This window comes from Diceros bicornis, chromosome 12, assembly GCF_020826845.1.
Source record: "Diceros bicornis minor isolate mBicDic1 chromosome 12, mDicBic1.mat.cur, whole genome shotgun sequence".
Lineage (NCBI taxonomy): Eukaryota > Metazoa > Chordata > Mammalia > Perissodactyla > Rhinocerotidae > Diceros > Diceros bicornis.
The window spans coordinates 31,793,516-31,813,708 of NC_080751.1; the positions used below are offsets into that span (position 1 = coordinate 31,793,516).

Genomic DNA, 20,193 nt, shown 5'->3' on the forward strand with positions numbered 1-20,193 from the left:
TCAGGGAGTATGACACACATACCTCTTTTTTTAAACTCCTAAGGCGTTCTAAGGACTCGACGTATAAGAGTTAGGAGGTGGTATCATTCTGTTCTTCTCTGGAGTCCTTTTATTTTACAGGTCCGTGTATTATTGTCTACCACTCCTCTTAAAGCTAATAATGACTTTCCTAAACTGGATGACTTTTTCAACCCAAGGGTAGGTGCTTTGATAACCTGTATCTGTGCAAGTCAATCTGTACTTCTGACTCATGATACCAATAACCTCTCAATAGGGCCTTGGCCAACAGGAGATATTTAATCCATAAGAGCTATTTCCTAATATGACAGCTCACCCTTCCTATTCAGCACAGGCTTACTGGGTCTGTTTTACAAATGCTTCCCAAAGGTCTACATTAGCAGTTACTCAAAATGAATCCTACCATTTCCTTTTGCATGGGTCAGAGTAAGAGGTCCTTACTGGGAAGAAGTGATCGACCAGTATCATCTTTACATAATGGCACTCACTTTTCAGGATGGCCATCGGCCACCAGGGCCCGGCTGGTCTTAGAGAGCTGATGCACTGTCTCTGCATAGTCCTCCACGGCTTGTTCCAAAATCTGGTGCTTCTTCAACATGGAGACGGCACTCTGTTCATCCTGCAAAGAGAGGTGACTATCACGACCACAGCCGTCCCCTCCGACCCAACACACCTTAAAGAGGGATGGGTTGACAGCATTTGGGGCAAGAGGAAAAATCATCAGAAAGAAAATAACCATAAGTGTGATAGGGGCAGCGGAACACAGAAGCATTTCAAGAGTGTCAGTACAGACTGGACTGTGGGAAGCTTCTGTGAAAGACGAACATGAGGACAATGCAGAATGACCAAGACCCCTCTGAGGTATAAAGCAAAGCCTGGGCAAACCAAGCACATCCTGGCTGGCTGAAACTCCTCACAGTCTAACAGATATGTAGATGACAGCATTCTGGAACCTTAAAATACTTTCCAATTGTCTCAAAAGCATTTTGTATGTTATAAAGTTTAGGTAATCCTATAACTAGAAAAAGCAAGAAGGACTCTGGCAAATTCCTATTTAAAAAAAAAAAAAAAAAAAGGCAGAATGAACCCAGTCTTAATGACACACCAAGATTCAGACAAGAAAATTCTGCATCAAAGAGAAATAGCCAGATTCCAGCCACCTTTATGCACCATTGTGCCGCCATGATACTCAAAGGCAACAATGAAGTATTTCACAAAGACCCAGCCCCCGGCAGAAAACAAGCTCGAAGTCACAGGTTCTTCTGGGGCAGGGATGGGACTCCACTTCTTTTGTAGAGGGCCAGAACCCTCTCTCACCTTGGCCTTCTCCTCAGACATCATGTACAGCTCCTGCTCGCTCATCCACGCCTCGGCCTCAGCCGCGTCAAAGTAGTACTGCTGGGCCCTGTGTGCCTCCTCGAGCCGCCTGTGGCGATTCTCCGTCTCCTCAATGAGGCAGCCCCACTGCTCCTTCAGGTCGGCAAGCCTCTGCCGGATGGCCTCGGCATTGAGGCTGCTGCTGTCAGTCACGATGTTTTGGCTCCTCTCAAAGATGTCATCGATACGAGGCTGGTGCCCCTGGATTTCTTTCTGGAGGGTCTGTGGGAGCAGGTAACACAAACGAAAGGCTTGCTAAACTGCAACAGCATACTGTTTATGCCAAGCCATGAGGGCCAAGGAGAAATCGTAAGCCTTCAAAACTCTCTCACATTCGCTGCCTTGTAATTTGAAGCAATTATTTATCAGACTGAGTTGGCCTGAGCAGAAATGCTTACCTGATTTTTCTTTATTAACAGCTGCACAGTCTGAAGGTTGTGGCCATGATCTCTCGAAGTTGCCAAAGGCATCCTCTCTCCAACCCACAACTAGAAAAAATTGTAAATAGGTGATCAGGACCACTCAAAAAGAACAAATATTTGACATGAACAAGGGCAACAGGGAGTTCCAGCTTGAGAGAGAAAAGCGTGTTCGATCCCACTGGGAATGGCTGCCTGAGGAACCTGCTCTTCTTCTCCAATACAGGACAAGGGCTAGTCTCCCAGACCTTACTTCATTCTCAACGCTGGACTCACCGTGAATCCACATTCTTTATTTATTTCTAAACTTCTTGTTTTAGGGGCATGAAAACCCTAGAATATCTTTAGAAAACCAGACAGAAAAATGGAGTTGCATTTTGTGTGAATACACAGAGCATGAGCTTTTACAACTCAGCTCACCACCGTGGCCCAAGGTGAGTCCAGCAGAGAAGTGAGAACACGGGCTTCAGGCAGGACAGGTGAGGGTCTACTCACGATCTCGTCCTCCACATCCCTGTTGAACTGGTGGATCTCCTTGGAGGCCAGCAGGTTATGCTTCCTTTCATTCAAGGGCTCCAGCAATTCCATGAACTTGGTCTGCACAGTGAGGCGCTTGCTGTCCACCTCGTCGGTGCTCTTCCCCTCCTGACTCAGTGCCTGGGCCTGGCTCTGGAGCTCTTCGATCTCCTTCTTCCGCACCTCCATCTGATTCTCCAGCATCTGAGGGCAGAAAACAGACCAACCTTCACACCAGAGACAGGGAAACACAGACAACCCTATGAACTGTTTGTTTTTCACACTGGCCAAAATGGAAGATGGATGAATATTAATGTAAAGAGACGAGAGACCAAGAAATGGTTCCTAACATCTATCACACTATCACTTAGAATTCCACTTCGTCAGCTGTTTTTTTTAAAAATCCCTTTCTAGGATTTTTAAACTTGGGAGCAACATTCAAGTTTATATAGGAACTTTAGGAGGCAAATGACAGAGGAAATAAGAATTAATTATGGGGAAAGGACAGTCTTCATCTGCCTGTTCAGAAGCCATAACCGATGTTGGAAACCAGTTTAACTATCAGAAAGGAACCAAGTCTTGAGGTTCCAGGTCTTTTAGGCAAGAAGGACAGCTAATGTTATCATCTTCTCTCAATTTCTTTATTCAGAAAGCTGATTATTCTTTTTTTAAATACTGGATAATCAGCTGAAAACATACTAGTTGTTTATTTACATGAGGAAAATTGAGTGGAAGTGAAAGCAGAGGTGTCTCCCTCAGGAAACACCACACTGCGAAGACCACATACTGACAGCTTAGAGATAGGGGATGGTATCTGGGAATAAATTGATTCCTTTCTTAGGAAGTGGAGGTAAACAGCTGCAACTAAAAACCACCCATAAAAACACTCTTTAATGTATAATAACTTGAAGAGCAGAGAAACTGCACCATTTAGCAAAAGGTAGGGTGAGTGTCACTTTGAAGAAACAAGACTCAGCACTTGGCAAACATGCTCCTGCAGGGACTGGTTCTCAGCAGAACTGTTGGGCCTGGAATTTGGCCATGCACTGCAAACCCAACCAGGAGAGCCACTGGAAGATTCTGCCACCAACTTGCTTTCTCAACCTCACTGGAGCTGTTTTCTCATAATTTCCAAGTAAATTCATTTGCCCTTACAGTGTTCTATCATGATGTAAAAAACCCAAATTTCTTTTATTATCTATTAAGTACCCTGAACAATGAATATTTACTCAATTGTTAAATGGTGATACTATCTATCAACTAAGACGATGATAAAAACAGTATTCCCATGCACGGACACCCAATAATTGTACTAATACTGTGTCTTTCCAGTTGATTCTGGAAAGCTCCATGATGCTGTCAGAGCAAACAGCTGGGTTACAATCCCTTCACATAGAGGTGGATGGCTGAGAACATAGTGGGTGAGTTAAGACTATTAAGACTATGGCAGTAACAGACACAGGCCCAAGTACGTGGTTGCCTCGCGCTTGCCTGTTGCTTTTTCAGCAGGATGTTGACGCTGGTGAGGTCTTTGCCGTAGTCATCAGATTGGATCTGACTCTCCAGGCCATGCAGCCATTTGTCCAGATCTGCGCAGCTCTGGGTGAAAAGTTCAGCCTTGTTTGCATCAAAGAGCCGCTGGGCCTTGGTCTGGGTGGTGGATTCAAGGACTTCCCACATTTTATGTAAACCAGTGAGTTTCTCCTTCACCACGGCTTCTGTCTCGGGCTTTTCTGAAATGAGCTGCATTCCTTCCTGGAAAACACAAATAAATACAGTCTGCTGGAGAACAAAAGTCACTGTGAAAAACAAACTTAAGATATCTGATCTGTGATTTACCTAATTCATTCAACATAGAGTCCTTCCACATGAAGTTACTGCTCAGTAAAACTGATAATGGCCTAGTCTACGCACACTATATGGCTTTCGTGGGAGTCAAGCAAGAAGTGACTGCTGGAGGCAGAAATCGTTTCAACAGGAGAACCTAAGACTTCATCCCCTCCACGTCACCCCCAAAAGACCTAACACATTATTTTAACCATTAAGAGTCTAAAACAATATAAAAAGTGTGAAGAAAGAGAAGGGAGGGCAGGGAACTTCACATTCGTGTTCAGTTATGCTGCATGGAATCTCTCTGTGCCGAAATAATACAACGTAAATTATTATAGTGCTTAGGATACAGTAGTCACACAGGAAAGATAGGGAAAACTTAAAATACATAATATTTCTAAATTCTGTGCAACTGGATCTCATCAGTCTCTGTCACAGTCCAATACATGTAATACGATCAAGATAGTGGGGACTCTGCCCCGGGGGCTCACATTCGGTCATCTGCAGGAGAAGAGATACACAACAGAAACTAAACACCTAGTTTTCATTAAAAGATAAATCAAGCGTTTTTGTACCACCTAGCTGGGTCGCTGCTATTCTGCTCCCTTCTGCTGGGTTGAAGTCAGGGTGTGGTGAGGGGAAGTGGGACTGCTGCGGGCTGTGTAACTTTTCTATATGATCTGATGTGATTCAAATATGCTGGAAAATGTGCTAAATGAAAAGCTCATTTCCACCCAGTTCGTTTTCTCACCACGGCCACACTGCGGAAATGGGAGCCTCACCAAACATTTTAACTCACCTTCTCAATTTTGTCAAGCCATTCCTTGTTGGATGCTAGTTCTGCCATAAATGCTTGATGTTTTAACCATTTACTGTGCAGATTTCTGGCTTCATCATAGGACATGTCCTGGGCTGTAAGCATTTTTTCATTGATCCAGAGAGAGAGCTAGGAAAAAAAAACATCAGGAAGGTTTCAGAGACTGTGATCATAGACATCAGCCTTTTTTTCTGCCTGGACAGAGCTGTGTATGTCATACTATGCATACTGCACGTTTCCATGTCAACAGACAACCAAATATTTACTTTACAACTCTGCCCTGTCATGACAGGCATCTCCACTGTATGGAGGCTGTACCTGAGCCTTGCTGCAAACTATGTATCTAACACTGAATCCAGAAGTACAAAAGCTCTCCGAGCCAGCTTTCAAACTGCTTGGCACTCTTAACCAGCTTTTCCCCCAAAGCCGTGTGTTTAAAATTCTGCCCTAACCAGTCCAAGTCACAACCTTCTTTCTCTTCCCAATACCTATGCCAGCTATACCATGTTAATCATGATTAACTGTCTTTTACTCCGTTCAGTAATCTTTTTACTCTTTTAGTTCTACTATAAAAAACACAAAAACTCTACTCTTTTATCCCTCCCTCCCCTTCATGGGTTTATCTATGGGAATGCCAAAAAGCATAAATAACTTGCTCACTGTAGGGATGACAGCAACATTGATGCTCTCTCAATGTTTCCTTCAAGTTTGAGTCACCGTCACCTCTTTTTCTATAGCTGCTATTTCTCTAAAGGGCCTTCCATTCAGTCCAAGAACACTTCACAGGCCTTGATTTTGAGACCCAACATGTCTACTTGGATCTAAACTCTGGAAAGCCTCACAAAGCCTGCCAGTCACTGACAGCTGTGAGAACGGAGTTCTCTCACGAGGCTCGGGGTGGGAGTCAGCTTAACCAGAGGCCCCGGACACACTTCTCCTGCTGGCTTTCGTCCCGATTCGCCTGGCTCCTTACTGCCTGCCTGGAGTTGGCCAGGCTAGGATCCTAATTACTACCCCATGCCCAGCACTAGCCCAGGAAGAGCTTTTTGTTTGTCCAGGCGGAAGATATACAAAGGAGTGCAGGGTCAGCCCGGAACCAGAAGCAAACGTCTTCAGGGACTGTGTCCCTTCTCCCTTGTGACTTTTATTATCAGTCGCTGCCACAACCAAGTTGTACCCAAACTCCTTCATGGTCCTATTTCCAAAAGGTTTAGAAATGACATATAAAACCAATAGAAACCCCTACAGAATCAACATTTCCAAGGCCATTCACTCGTACTCTGGGCTGCTGCTGGGAAAGATTTCTCCATAAATTTGCTTCAACAACAGAAAGTCTGTTCTTTGAAAACTACGTCAAGGAGGGTGATGCAGGTCACAGGAGCACCCCTGGCTCTGACCGTGGGGAACTCCAGGCACCATCTGTACCTTTCTCAAGATATTCACCCACCACGCAGGAGGGGGCAGGGGTTGAAAGTAAAAGGCAGTGAAATCTTTGATGCCACTCTTTATCAAGGGGAAGAACCAGTAAATCTCATAACGCCCTTTGAAAGCAAAGACCATAGATTTGTTACACAACAACAGAGACACTAAATTTCCTACTTGAAAAGAATTACCTATTTTCCAGTTAACTGAGTAGCTAAAATCTGAAATACTATGGCCATTCATTCATAGGGGAAAAGGGATGAAAAGGAAACAAAATGGTAAAACTTACCCCTGTATTCCACACACACAAACATACACAGATTAAACACAATAGAAAGCATTTATCCAAATTGCAAAGGACATTCACATATTTTTGCTATTCATAACCACCTACCCAAGAGAGATTTAAAAAAAAGAGTTACATAAAAATCAAAGGCTTATAAACAAATCTGCTCTTTGCTGAACACATCATCCCACAGATAAAGCATCATGCTATACAGCACAATGGAATGGATCTATGGAACTTGCTAGTTCATCAGCCCTTCATCAGCATTCTGGAATCAGAACTACAGTTATTATCTGTGGGCATTTACAAAGGTCATTTAAGAATATCCTTAGTCTCTGCAGAAAAGAACACCGCGCAGACTGGAAAGGGATAGGAAAAATGCTTTGATCACTGAATTAAGCTCACAGCGAAGCACTGAACTCACTATCCCTGTGCCACACACACTAGTTATACGGCCCTCCTGAAAAAAAAATTCAGTTTCAGAAAACAGGAGGTGTGCTGTGAGTGAATAAAGCAAAAAAGCACTATTTTTTACACCATTCATTTTTCAGGATATCACACTAAAATAACACTATAAAAATTATGAGGCTTTTTGTATCCCCATCTATAACTGGGAATATGAGGGCCCCTGCTCATTCCCACCCTACTGCTGCTGCAATCAATTTCCCCATCCAGGCAGTGCTTATGGGGGCTGGCAACAACAGCAGATGTCACAACCTGTCTCACCTCTAACCAAGGTACCCACAAGGGACAGGGTGTGACAAAGGAACAACGTGAATTCCCTAGACCTCCAACAATGCCAAGAGCCAGCAATGCTATTAAACCTGAGCTCTGGGTGCTCTGTAAATATCTACCAGCTTAAGAGGTAGACTTTCAAAAGCAGGGCTGGTCCACACACAAACTCCATTCTCAGAGATTCTGGCTAAAAAGGGGCGTATTTTAATGAGGCTGAATGATGGAAAGTTTACAGCCAAAGAATAATACACATCACCCCTTTGCTTATGCTTCTACACCAAGGGTTCTGGAGCCCCTAAACCTAGCCTAAATTCTGTCACCGCACAGAAACTGCATATGCTGATACGGGACACTGGCACGCCCCAGCAGACACTATGGGTTCAAGGAAAGAAAGGATAAACCAGTGAGCCTTGGCAGAGCAGTCACAAGGAGACCTGCTAATCCTCTCCAGGACATAAAAGCCCAGCCAAAACCTTTCTGCATGCTTTGAGGGGAAATCACACAGGATCGAGCCCTCTGGGCATGTCTAACACACTAGTGTGTGTTGGGGAGTGAACTCCTCCTCACAACCAACAATGCTAATTTGGAACAAGTGTTAACAAAGATCTAAAGACCTAGTAAGCCTGACTATTTCCTGTAACTCCCCTGGGAAGGACTATGGTTTTATTTACTTCCTTTTTCCACACATTTCTACTTATGAACCCACATGTATGTAAAAGAAAAATAGGGGGCTGGAAATTGCAACTGGGTTTCTCTCAAGGCTTCTTATTGTCCCCTCAACTCCCGCTCATTTCCTGGCATTCTTTTTCTCAAATTTAGACCAGGTTTCACCAGGCTCAACTCAAGGAATTTCATCTCATTAACTTGCCCTTTAAGGGAGAGTATGGAATCCTATTGATTCCTACTCCATTATGGCCTAAGGTTAAAACCAGTCATTGATGGTGCTTCCAGGGAAACATCAAGGTAATACAGGGACCTTGACTCTGGAAGGCACGGCCCAGGCTGTAAACACGTCCTGAGCCCTCTTACTCCAATGCTAAAGGGCACTTGGTACTCACTGCAGCACAAATGCAACTCCACACAGCTGACTGTACCTCCCATTCGTCTGCTCCCACCCTGTCTGTGGCCATGAATGCCTCTTTCCATGAGCATCCTTTTCAAATAGGTTATTCGTGCTTGGACGGCACCTGAAGAGGCACTCCTGTCTTCAGCCTGCCCAGCTCCAGGCAAATCCCCCTGAGACCTGCATTCATCAATGTGGCACTGAAAGCCGATAGACCCTAAACTACATAGTTTAGGGGCTTTCCTTCTTAAGGTTTAGCTGCTAGAGCATATTGCAAGATTCACAGTAAGATAGCAGTTCAATGGACGTGAAAGATCGCTTCTGTCACATGATCTAACATGATCATTGTTGAGCTGTATTTTTTTTTTAACACACAGCCACACGTTCGCATATAAAATGTTTGTAATGATTTCAGTCATATTCTTAGCACACGACCTGATCCTGTCCCCATACTCTCTAACCCCACTCCCCAAGGTCCCTGCAGCTTCACTTGGATATTCTTCATCCCGTTTTTGCCTCCGAGGGGATTTAGTCTAATAAACCAGAGAGGACTGAGTTACACTGTTGTTCTCTGCCAGAGAAATACGATGTGCTCATGAACTCACGCATGTAAAGTCAGCTGGATGCTTTTCTCCAACTAGCTTGCAGAGAGACTGCATTTTTCTAGCTAACCTTAGTTTTCCAAGTTTGTTTATGTGTTTATCAGGGGAGCATGAAATAGTACGAGAGTCATCAGTTGAATACCACATGTTAAACTCAAGAGCTGAAATCAGGATTACTGCTCTTGGCATCTTAGATGTATATCTAAGGAGCACGAAAGATGTATATATCAAGGTCTTCAGTGAATAAGAAACTCAGGTTTTATTTTTTTAATCTTTGCTTCTTACCTGGGTAGCCAGTTCCAGTTTCTTTAGTCTTTTCCTTCCACACCATTAAATGTACATTACTTTAAATAGTTAAAACATAATATTAAATGCTTTTTAGGTTATAGAATATTCTAGGATATCACTGTCTTCAACAATGGAAATACCCAATATGGCAGCCACTAATCACAGTTGGCTACTGAGCACTTAAAATACATCCAGTATGATGGAGGAACTATACTCTTATCTTAATTTTAATTGACTTAAAATATAATAGCCACATGTGGCTAGTTCTACTGAGATGGACAGCACAGTTCTGGACTATAATATTCTAGATTATAATAATCTAGTTACTCTGGTGGTAGCTTGTAAGGCTGGAGAACTGACAAGGTGCCAAACCGCCCCACCTACAAATTATAGAGGTGATATGAATTTCTGGCCTCAATTAATTTTATAATCCCAAGGGCTTTTCTGTCAAATGTTTGCTAGCTCTTGTTAGAAACAAGGAAGGGAGAGGTTAAAGGGAGACATACCTCCTGACAATCTTGTAGGAATTTCTGAAGATCCCTGTTGTCCTTCAATCTCATCAGAAGCTCACTGGCTGCTTCACGATTCCTCCTATGTCTGTTATAATGATGATAAAAATAATTTTTAAAAAGGGAGGGAGAGAATTTTGAAAAGCAGAATTTAAAACTCAACTTCTTTCCTGGGTTTCTATATAAAGTGAAAACGGTTTGCTTACAGTTCTCAATTATGTCAAGGAGACAAGATAAACAAGCCAGTTTAGCATCCTCCAAATGAGTAAGCCACGGTACAAGAGAGACCAAGACACCTGTTCAAGCCACACAACAGGCCAGGGATGCAGTCAAATAAGCTGTATAAATTTGTGCTTCCTCATCTGGTGCTAGGAAAAAAAATCTGAGCATCACTGTCTTCAAGTCTCCATTTCAGGCACTGTGGGAGAATTTGAAACTTACCTTCAAGAAACTCATAACTAGGTGACAGGACATATACATGGCTAAGAAAATATATACTATCATGTAACTGGCTTTAAATTAATGTTTCCTGATGAACAAATTCCCATCTTGAGAAAAGATCACCAAAAACAACAAACCAGGAACGAAAATTTTTGGACCTCTGAGATTTCTATCTACTCAACCCCACTCTAAATAGATAAGAGTAATCAAGGTTTAAGAAGTTTAAGTACAAAAACTTAAACAAAGAACTTGTAAGAATTAGAAGGAGTTGCTGAACTTATGAACAACAAGGGAAACGGGGTGCTCACTCCCCAGCTGGAACGCCGGACACAGCTTCTTCACACACACTGTGGAAGTGCCAGAACTCACTGGCAAACTTCCAACACGCGCCCAGTGGCTTAGGCTCTCCACCAGAGACTGTGAAGGATAGCTACGTGGATGCTCTGAGTGGCGCGCAAGGACGGCCTTTAAATGATTCTACCGCAGTCACGAGGACTACATCACACAGAGAATCAGCACTGCCACAACACAGCTTCCCCGATATTCCTGAGTAACTTAGGCAAGCCAGGCAGCCTAAGTGCAGGGTATTAAGAGTGGTAAAGAAACAGAATGCAAATGAAGAGGTTTGGGTTTTCACTCTGATTCTCAGAGCAATTTCTTGCTGCACGTGCCTGGGCAAGGTCTCTTGCCCAGCTCTGCCGGCCCCCTATGGCAGGGCTGAGGAAGCACACAACCTCTGATTTCCCACAATGCCAAGAAAGAGCAGCTCAGTGGGCACTTGCTGCTGACTGACTTTTAAAGAATCCTCCTGAGGAGCAAGACAGATCTTACAGCAATGCCATGTGTCACGTGGGCCCTCAGTGAGTGCTGGCAAAACAAGTGACAGAGGCAGCACTGCAGCTGTGATCTGCCCGGGGAGCCGAAGGGAAATGCCCTCTGCTCCTAGAGGTACCAGTGACCACAGAACACCAGGAATAACACGAATGGAAATAATACTGTCAGGTATATGCTACACACATATAATGACTTTTTAATTTTATTTTTTAGTTGAAAGGAGTTTCAGAGCTTCAGAAAAAGGGATCTTACTATGTTTATACCACTTAGGCAAAATGCAAAAATAGAAAAATACTTCTTATATAATGTTAAATGAAAAGAGTTTATGGATATTCAATGATATAAAACTCCCAAGGCACAGATTAGAAAGCAAAAACTAAAATGGCATGTGCTACAATGAGATTAAAGGTAGTAGTTTCCCCCCCTAAACTTTTAACATTCTATTGCTTTTATAACACCAAAAAATAAAGACCAAAGTCCCTTTACTTCATTGCTATCCTTTCTCAGAGACCAGAAATTTAAAAAAAAATTTTGTTAGTGAGTTTGGAATAGCCATCTAAAAATGTGGGTGTGGAAGAAACGTCAAGAAAAGTTCTTCAAGTTCCCTACCCTCAAATTCCAGTCACTATTTGTAGGGGGTTTTAAGAAAATAAAGCAAATCTTGAGGAGAAAAGTAATTTGAGTTGGAGTTAGGCACAAAATGCGAGAGTCCTGCCTTTGCTGAAAGGCCTGGAATAAAAGAACCCATTCTCTTCCACAGTGCCACACGAAAGAGCTATGATGGCAAGGGAGACTCAGACACCAGCAGTTACAACAGGACATACATCCTTGAAGCTCAGGGAAATACTGGAAATAAAAATAACTGTAAACACTGTCTGAGAAGATTCACTGAGAGAGATACAACCAGACAGAATCTTGAATTTATCTCTACATAACCAAGTTTGACATGTGCCCAGCAGATTTCTGTGGTGGGGGATTTCTCTTACAGTGGGACTGTGAAGAAGGAAAAGGCCAAACGGCGATTTAGGGCCCCATGTCCAAATGGCACAGATCTAGGAGAGGGCAAGATGATGGCCTTTGACTGATGTGCTCTGCAGAGTGAAAAACAGCTATGCAGGCAGCCGAAACTGTTGCTGACTCAGAAAACCCTCGAGAGAAGTGAGTGTGGCTTAGCTGTTTACTAGTGGTAACCGATGGCATTCATGGGAAGTGAAACTCGCAAAGGTCTTTCAAGGCTGGATCATGGATTTAATTATAGGGAAGGACCTTCTAAAACTTGGCCGTAGTTTCCCACAGTCCTAAGAGCACTCTTTGTTCAGGGCAAGGTTAAATCTCTTGCTTTATTCCCATCTCTCACCTCCTACCCCTATAGTAAGACCCAAAAGCTCCCTCATCACATGGGGCAGATGCTGGGTTTAACCCAGATTCTTGTGAAAAGTAAAGAACCTCAGGTGCCTGAGTATAACAGGTTGGTAATTTTTAAGCTTTTCTCCCCATGTGACATAGGGTCTAGCTTTATGAAGCTGGATACTGTTCCTTGTTCTCCCAGGACTGTGCTGTGGCTGGAATTTTCCTTTGAGCCAGGAAGCTCACCCATTCGCATCCCCCAGGGCTGGCTTGGACAGCAGGCTCCTTTCCACTCAGTCACAAGCACTTAAAAGGCCACTTGCGCCCCACCCACATCTGCTAAGAGTCAGCGTCTTTGTTCTGGTGCTTTTTCATTTCAACAAACTCAGTGGTAATCGACAAGATTTCCGGAACGTAGGCACATTATGATTTTTGAAAATAGTTTCACAAGAGTGTCAGAACGTTTCTGGACAGGGTATTAGATCTGAAGGTTTAGATGTTTACTTAGTTTGTGCCCCTACACCATCTGGAACTCACAGATTTGTATATTTTCATAACAGACAAGTATCCTCTGGGGTCAGTTTCAGATCTTGAGGCCTCTGGGGATATTAAAGAGAAACCAGAATTCAGTTAACACCAGTGGAGGAAAATAAGAAAACGTAGTCCTCCTGAGGGCAGATCAGTGGAAAGCCCCCTCCCCTTTCCATCTTTCTTATGCTTATGGATAGTACAGAATCCTTTCACCATTTCTTTTTAAAAACAGAAATCCTAAGGAGGCTCTGGAACCCCAGCAGCCCAGGCTCTCAGTCAAGGGCAAAAGGAAGGTTAACCCGTAACGAAGGGCTGGGAAATAACCATTTCCAGGAGTCTCTGGTCTTGACAACATCACCTGCTTCCAACAACCCCTCACAGCTGCAGCACTGGGGGACACACAAATACACAGAGGAAGCTGCAAGGCAGCTGCCTGAATGCACGTGTGCCTAATGGCCAAGCCTGCCTTCAGGAAACCAGCTGTGTGCACCTAACACGGAGGAACATGGGGTACCATATTTACAAAATAATCAGAGATTTAACATCAGGAAAAAAGGAAATTCTTTGTCTCTAAGTTAAGAACGCCTTGTCCAACCCTTTTCTCTCACACCCATTTAAGAAGGGTTTGGTGGAGAGACTTTTCTTTTCTTTTTTGTAGCTGTTTTAAAAGCAACAGATACAAAATTTTAATTGACATATGTTATACCCAATTCCACAGTACTACCCTTAAAACATGTGATTTAGGCTCAAATCAGAGCAAAAGATGGACTGGAAATGCCAAAGCCAGAAGCTCAATCTTTATGAGCAAAGAGTAATTCCCTTTTCCACCCCATATCACAAAAAGTTAATTAGGCCCAGGGTCCCAGGGGATCCTCTTAGAGATGGTCAACAAAGACACGCTCTTGGCAGGAAGTTCTTCCTTTTCACTGCACTTGAAGGTCAGAGGAGAAGCCCTGAGGAAGGGCTTGTTTCTCCATGACATCAGTCTCACAATAAGCCCTTAAATTCAGCCCCAACCGAACCAGGACCAGAGAAGATCGGTTGGAATAGAGGCCAGTGACTGACCCAGAGGGCCAGACCAAGATGGAAGAGGCTAGCCCAGAACCAGCCCGTGCAGGCGCATGCACATTTTGACCTGCCCTGAACTCCCACTTCCATAACAACCAAGGCAGGGTGAGAATTAGAGAGGAGAGTGAAGCAGAGTACATGGTTTTCAGTCAGCGAGAAAAATCTTTCCAAACTGCAAATAAATAAATCAATAGAAATAAAACAAGAGCATCCATCCAGTCCTGGAGATGCCTTGGCAGAAGACGAAAAGGGCCTTTTCTCTCATGATGAAATAGATCCTATTACAGCATCATCCAAGCCAATTTTCTAAGAAAGGCCTGATAATGTTCCTTTGTGGCCCTGCCAGGTATTCAGGACAAGCCAACCTCTCCCTCCCTCCCCGCTCCCTCCTGAAAGGCTTCAGCGGAGGCTTGTGTGGATAAGGGGGAATGTGGGCTTCGCTGAGCAAGTGTCTGGCTCTCAGGGTCCTGTCGGGTGACATGCAGTGCATCAACTTTTGAAGGGCATGGCTTACCCCCGAATGCTACTCAGCATCATTGCTCTTATAAGTCTTAAGTTAAGGATTTGTTTGGCCTCTCAGGCTTTGCTTTTGTACATGTCTGACAACGAGAACCACATTCTCAGGCAGCCATGCATTGCTGATTCTGTGATAGGCAGACTAAATTTTGCTAGGTGCCCATATCTTGTCCCCTGGGAAATTTATACCCACAGTCCCAAGGACTTTCGGCCAATGATTCAAATGCTTGAGAGTCCCAGGGTGCAAGACCCCCTTAGGAACGTGAGAACACCGTACCTGTCATCAATAGAGTCCACCTTCTCCTGGATGCGATCTGAGTTGATGTTCCCATCGCTCACCAGCCGCCGGCCAGTCTCCACAACAGCATTGATCTTCTCCTCATTGGCATCCATAGTGGTCATGAAGTCCTCTTGTTTTTTAATAGCTGCTTCAGCTCCTTCCAAGGTGGTGGGCATTTCGGTATGGGCCAAAACATACTCCTTATTTAAAAAGATAAAAGCATAGCAAGATGAGACTTCATGAAATATGACTCACTTTCAGAATAACACAAGCACTCTTTCCTTTGCCCTAAATTTCCATGCAACATACTTCACAACACTTGCTTCATTACACTTAAATAAAATTATCCCTCGAGTCAGATAAAACAAAAAGTTTGGAGGGGAAAAAAAGCCAGTAGGATACCATAAGTGATTAAATTTCCTTAACTGGTTAAATGCAGTAAATTTTTTCCCACAGTGAGTAAGGAAAGCCAACAAAGCTTTGTGCATCAGCCAGAAAGGTCTTCTCATGGGTCCATGAAGGCAGCAGCAACACACCCTTCAAACTCTCTTTTTTAAGAGAGATTAGCAACCTTGATGTTGCCCACCATCCTCAGCTATTTTTTTTCCTAATCTCTCCCTTGTGTCATCAGGTGAGGTCCCTGGCTCTTCTAGAGCAAGGAAGACAGAGGCATTTGGTCACCAAAAAAAAAAAAAAATCCTCACTGTACATTTTCCATTGAATTAATATCTCACAGAATGTTGCCAATTTAATGAGATACTATGAGGACATTCTATGAACATTAGAGGTCCTTGACAGTAGTTGAAACAAATCTGTATTTTGCAAGGCAAGAAAGTTCCTATGGAATTCCTCAATTTCTGTCCCCTACGTTGTAACGGGTTTCAATGACTCAGAGATCAAGGAAAAAATGTCTCTAAATTATCTAATTTCATTTACATCGCAGGTGTGGTTTAAACCAGTAGCGCCGGCCAATATGTTTCAATACACAAGCAGAGCCTGCTCGAATAGGAAGTGAAGGCAAGGATGAACATTACCTGGTTGTTAAGAAAGGCTTCAGCCTGCTTCGTGTCCCTGAGGAACTGCTGGTAGGCGTGGGACTGCGAGAGGAGATTCTGCCTGTTCTCCCACATTTTGTGGAGCTCGTTCCATCCAGTGTCCAAGGCCTGCAGCCGCTGCCGCAGAAACATGTACTGGGCGTCGGTCTGTCCCTGAGTGACCATCTCGCCCATGTCCCTCATCTTCTGGTAGTCCTCTTCATAGTTGTCGATCTCGTTTTTGATGTTCTCATGCTGCGTGAGAAGCTTCTCCGCCTCAGTCAGGGTGTTGGGCATGTCTTCTGAGGCGATGGCCGTCTGGGTCCTGGAGAGCCAGGACTGGAAGTCGTCCAGGTCCCGCAGGAACTGCTGCAGCTTGCTGGCCTCTCCCAGGGAGGCCTCTCGGTTTTTCAGGGTGGTCTTCATCTCCTCCCACACGTCACTGATCTCGGCCAGCCGAGACAGGATGGCCTGAGCCTGGTCGGGGTGCTCAGACTCGAGCTTCTCCGCCTCCTTCTGTAGGTCGCTCAGCTTCGCCTCAATGGCCACCAAGTCTCGCTCCATGCCGGTCAGCTTGCGCTGCAGGGCCATGACGCCGGCCAGGTCATTGCCCAGGTCCTGCGTGGATTCGATAACCTTGGTCTTTTCCCGAATCCAGGATTTGGTCTCATTGCACTCAAGGTGGTAGTTCTGTATGCTCAGGGCAGAGAGAAGAGCGTCCTTCTTCCTGTCGACCAGTTCTCTGAACTGACTCCACCTGTGAGTGCAGGGGGTTGGAGGAGAGTGGTGTGAAAGAGAGGCTGAAAGCTCATGGCTGGATAATGAAACTAACAGTGATGGTCAAAGCTGCAATTTCTTTTTCTCCATCTTTGCTTTGACTAAATGCTTTCTGGAAAATGCTCTCTCTCAGTATATGGACACCAAATATCATTGAAACAGCTCAGGGACACAACATAATCTGGAAAGAGCTTGACGTGAACAGGGACTTGTTAAGGAGCTCCAACATGAGCAGTGACAACACATCTGTCCCCCAACTGCCATACACATTTTACTCATCTTTGAACTGCACCCAATGAACATATTCCAAACCCAACCTGACAGTAACCTTCAGAACTGAGGCCATCGTGCCACCACAACCTATTCACATGTGTTTATTCAACAGAAAGATAAGACCAGGACAAAGGTCTACCTTGATAATCAGGACTTTCATTGGCCAATTATGTCTCAAACATGCTCAAGTCCTGTTCCAGAAGTCATCTTAAAATGGACAGCACAGGTGCCAACTTGATGCCATCATCTACCACATTGTGTACAGGTCTCACCAAGGCTCTACCTTCTGATGTGGGGAGGGGCAGGTGCTGGGCTGTCCCGAATGATGTCACCCCAAAAGACACTTCTTGCAACACTAGGGTATGTCCAAAGGCAGATGCCAATGCCATGACATCAGTGCCACAATGCCAGTGACGCTGTGCAGGAAATTCCTGACAGCAAGGCTTGGCAAGTGACCTTGCCCTCCTCAGCCCCAAACGCAGGGAGCCAGCACACCCCTGGCTCACGCTCACCTTGTGTTGAGTTTGTCTTGCTGGGCTTTGATTTCTTTCTCACTTGGGTGGCCGCTATGCATCAGCTGTCGTGCAATCTGGTTCACCACCGCGACCCGTGATGCCTGGTTGTTCATCTCTGGTTCTAGGCTCTCAAATCTGAAAAGGCAATTCAACAAGACAGTCACCTCCTTGGTCACTGGTGGTAATGAGGGGTGGGCTGGCCCCCAGCAGCATCCCCACTCACCTGTGCTGGATGACCTCCAGGTCCTCCAGCTTCTCTGGGATCTCCATGTTGTTGAGCCACTGCTCCTTCTCGTCGATCCAGAGCTCACAGGCATCAGCCTCGCTGAACATCTTGTACAGGGCCAGGGTGTCCTGCAGCGCCTGTTTCCTCAGCCTCGTCAGCTCTGCCACCTCCTTGTACCGTTCCTCGATGCCCGACAGCCTGCCCCTCACATCTGGAGACTCCGCGTGCTCCTGTGGGAGGGCGCTGGCTTGCTCATGCAGTGTGTCGATGGTAGGCCTGTAGTTGGCGATCTCCTCTGCCACATCCTTGTGTTTCTTGACCAGAGACTGTGTGGAGTACTCGTCGTGGCCCACGTCGTTGCTGGAGACGATCTTCAGGATGTCCAGCATCCAAGCATCAACGTCGTCAGCATCTGCCTGGAACTGGTGGAGCAGTGAGGCCTCCTCCAGGCGTTTCTTCCGAATGGCCGAGAGCTGCTCCAAGTTGGCCCACTGCTCCCGAATGTAAATGATCCTCTCTCGGATCTTCTCTGACCCGAAGTGCTCCTCCGCAATCATGTCTTCACCTTCTTTGATGGCCTGCTCAAAGTGGCTGCTGCGGCCGCTCATCTCGTCCTCGAACGCCCGGTGCTTGCTGAGCAGGCGCATGACGCTGGTGAGGTCTTTCCCATAATCATCGGAGGACAGGATCTTCTCCTTCTCTCGTATCCAGCCTTCCTCTTCTGCCATCTCCCAGAAGAACTTCCAGAGGCGACGAGACTCTTCCAGGCGGGCCCGGCGCTCCGCTGCCAGCTGGCAAAGCTCTTGATAACAGAACTCCATGTGGGCCACTCGGTCTCGGATCACCTGGGGGTCACAGGGCTTGTAACCTGTTTAATGCCAAGGAAGGAACGTGGGTGTGTGACAGAGTTTAGCATAGGTTCCTGCTCATTTGCAGGCAGTAAGCTACACCCCATGCTCTTACTACTAGATTACCAGGTCAACTCTTAAGTGCAGGGCCACATCATGGGGCAACGGAGCACCTTTTCGGACCTTGACTGGAAGACCAGGGAGGAGTGTTATTTTTTTGCCCCAAGTGTTATTATTTTTAGATCACTTATGAACCAAAAAAAAAAGCACATAAATTCTAAGAAAGAAGACAGCTGCATTTTAATTGTTTCTAAAATATAAGAAACAAAACCAAATCCTTCCAAACATGCTTTAAACAAAGACATGCACAACCAAGCATGAAAGCCATGCGAGTTTTGAGCAGCCACACCAGGTTGCTGGTGTACATTGAGTCTGGTCTGGCAAAGTTTCACTGCCAAACCTTAAGCCACTCAAAACCAAACAGCACTTGAGTATTTAAGGAAAAGACAAGTTCATTTCAGAAAAGCAAGACAGAGTTAAAGTGCTCAGAAGGCCACCCCACTGCATCTCATATACCCACAACACGGCAGCAGCAGACAAACCCACTGGGAACCCACAACGGCACAGGAACCTCAAAAACCCCACTGCCACACACAACTTATCGACTTTCACAAAGATGGACCTCTGGTGACTAGGAGGTAATGTCTGGAACGGTCCATCCTTACCTTCCCCGTCTGTTGCAAACTTCTGGGCAGAGGCATTGACACCTCTCACCCGCTCTGCCTGGATGCCGATGTCTGCTTCCACCAGGGCGTGCTTCTGTAACAGGTCTTCCACGCCGAGCAAGTGTTTGCCATAGTCTTGAGACAATAATAGCACCTGTGCACAAGAGGCAACAGAAAGGACACCTGTGAATACAACCTTGACTTCAGCTACTCATCATCTCTGGACAGGCTGAGAGCCAGCAACCCAGCTGCACCCTCCCCCTAGCCAGCCATCCTCCCCATATCTTTAGGGGAAGATGACGATGAGCAAACCAGAGCAGAACAAAGCAAACCGGAAAGCCTGAATCAGGAGAAACATAATACACTAAGGATCATCTACCTTGGAATAAGCAAGTCGAATCTACACTAAAAACCACAGAAAAGAGGAAAAGGGAGGGAGGGGGGATTGATATGAAATGTAATCTAGGGCTCCAAGAAGAAACTGCTGCAGCGAGAACTAACCAAGAAGCTAACGGATAAAGGTAACAGAGTTATTTCACTTCAGAGTTTAAAGAAATCTCCTAGAAGTTGCTGACCCCTTAAATGGATACTTTCCTCAGTTAAAAGCTTATAGGTATGCCTCCACGACACTTCCATAATCAATGGGAGAAGAATCCAGTTACAAACCACAACTTTAACCAAGTAGGGAGAACAGGGTCAGGCAGCTGTCATTCTCAGCAGGCCCCGAGCAACTACTCTGGTGTAAGTTTGAACCCACCAACATGTTCTTTTGTTTCTTCCATCAGCCCAATTTGGGGGCCTCATCCCACATCCTCTCCAGATGGAACATTCAACTTCACTCTTATTTCTGAGGACGTCTCTGGCCCAATCTGAATTCTAATGTGCATCATAATTTA

The 20,193-nt window shown here is 45.1% G+C and overlaps 1 protein-coding gene across 2 annotated transcripts in view; it reads right to left on the bottom strand.

Annotated features, from left to right (window-relative positions):
* Nucleotides 1-20,193, bottom strand: part of SPTBN1 (spectrin beta, non-erythrocytic 1) — a 191,144-nt gene that overhangs the window by 22,005 nt on the left and 148,946 nt on the right. For both annotated transcript variants that reach the window (XM_058551239.1, XM_058551241.1), the window contains 12 exons: nt 19,298-19,451; nt 17,722-18,592; nt 17,496-17,633; nt 15,934-16,690; nt 14,897-15,099; nt 9,880-9,970; nt 4,960-5,106; nt 3,822-4,085; nt 2,310-2,534; nt 1,794-1,883; nt 1,336-1,617; nt 507-637 (listed from right to left, as the gene is read on the bottom strand). In XM_058551239.1, coding sequence (XP_058407222.1) covers nt 507-637; nt 1,336-1,617; nt 1,794-1,883; nt 2,310-2,534; nt 3,822-4,085; nt 4,960-5,106; nt 9,880-9,970; nt 14,897-15,099; nt 15,934-16,690; nt 17,496-17,633; nt 17,722-18,592; nt 19,298-19,451 — 3,353 coding nt within the window. The remainder of the gene's footprint in view (nt 1-506; nt 638-1,335; nt 1,618-1,793; nt 1,884-2,309; nt 2,535-3,821; nt 4,086-4,959; nt 5,107-9,879; nt 9,971-14,896; nt 15,100-15,933; nt 16,691-17,495; nt 17,634-17,721; nt 18,593-19,297; nt 19,452-20,193) is intronic.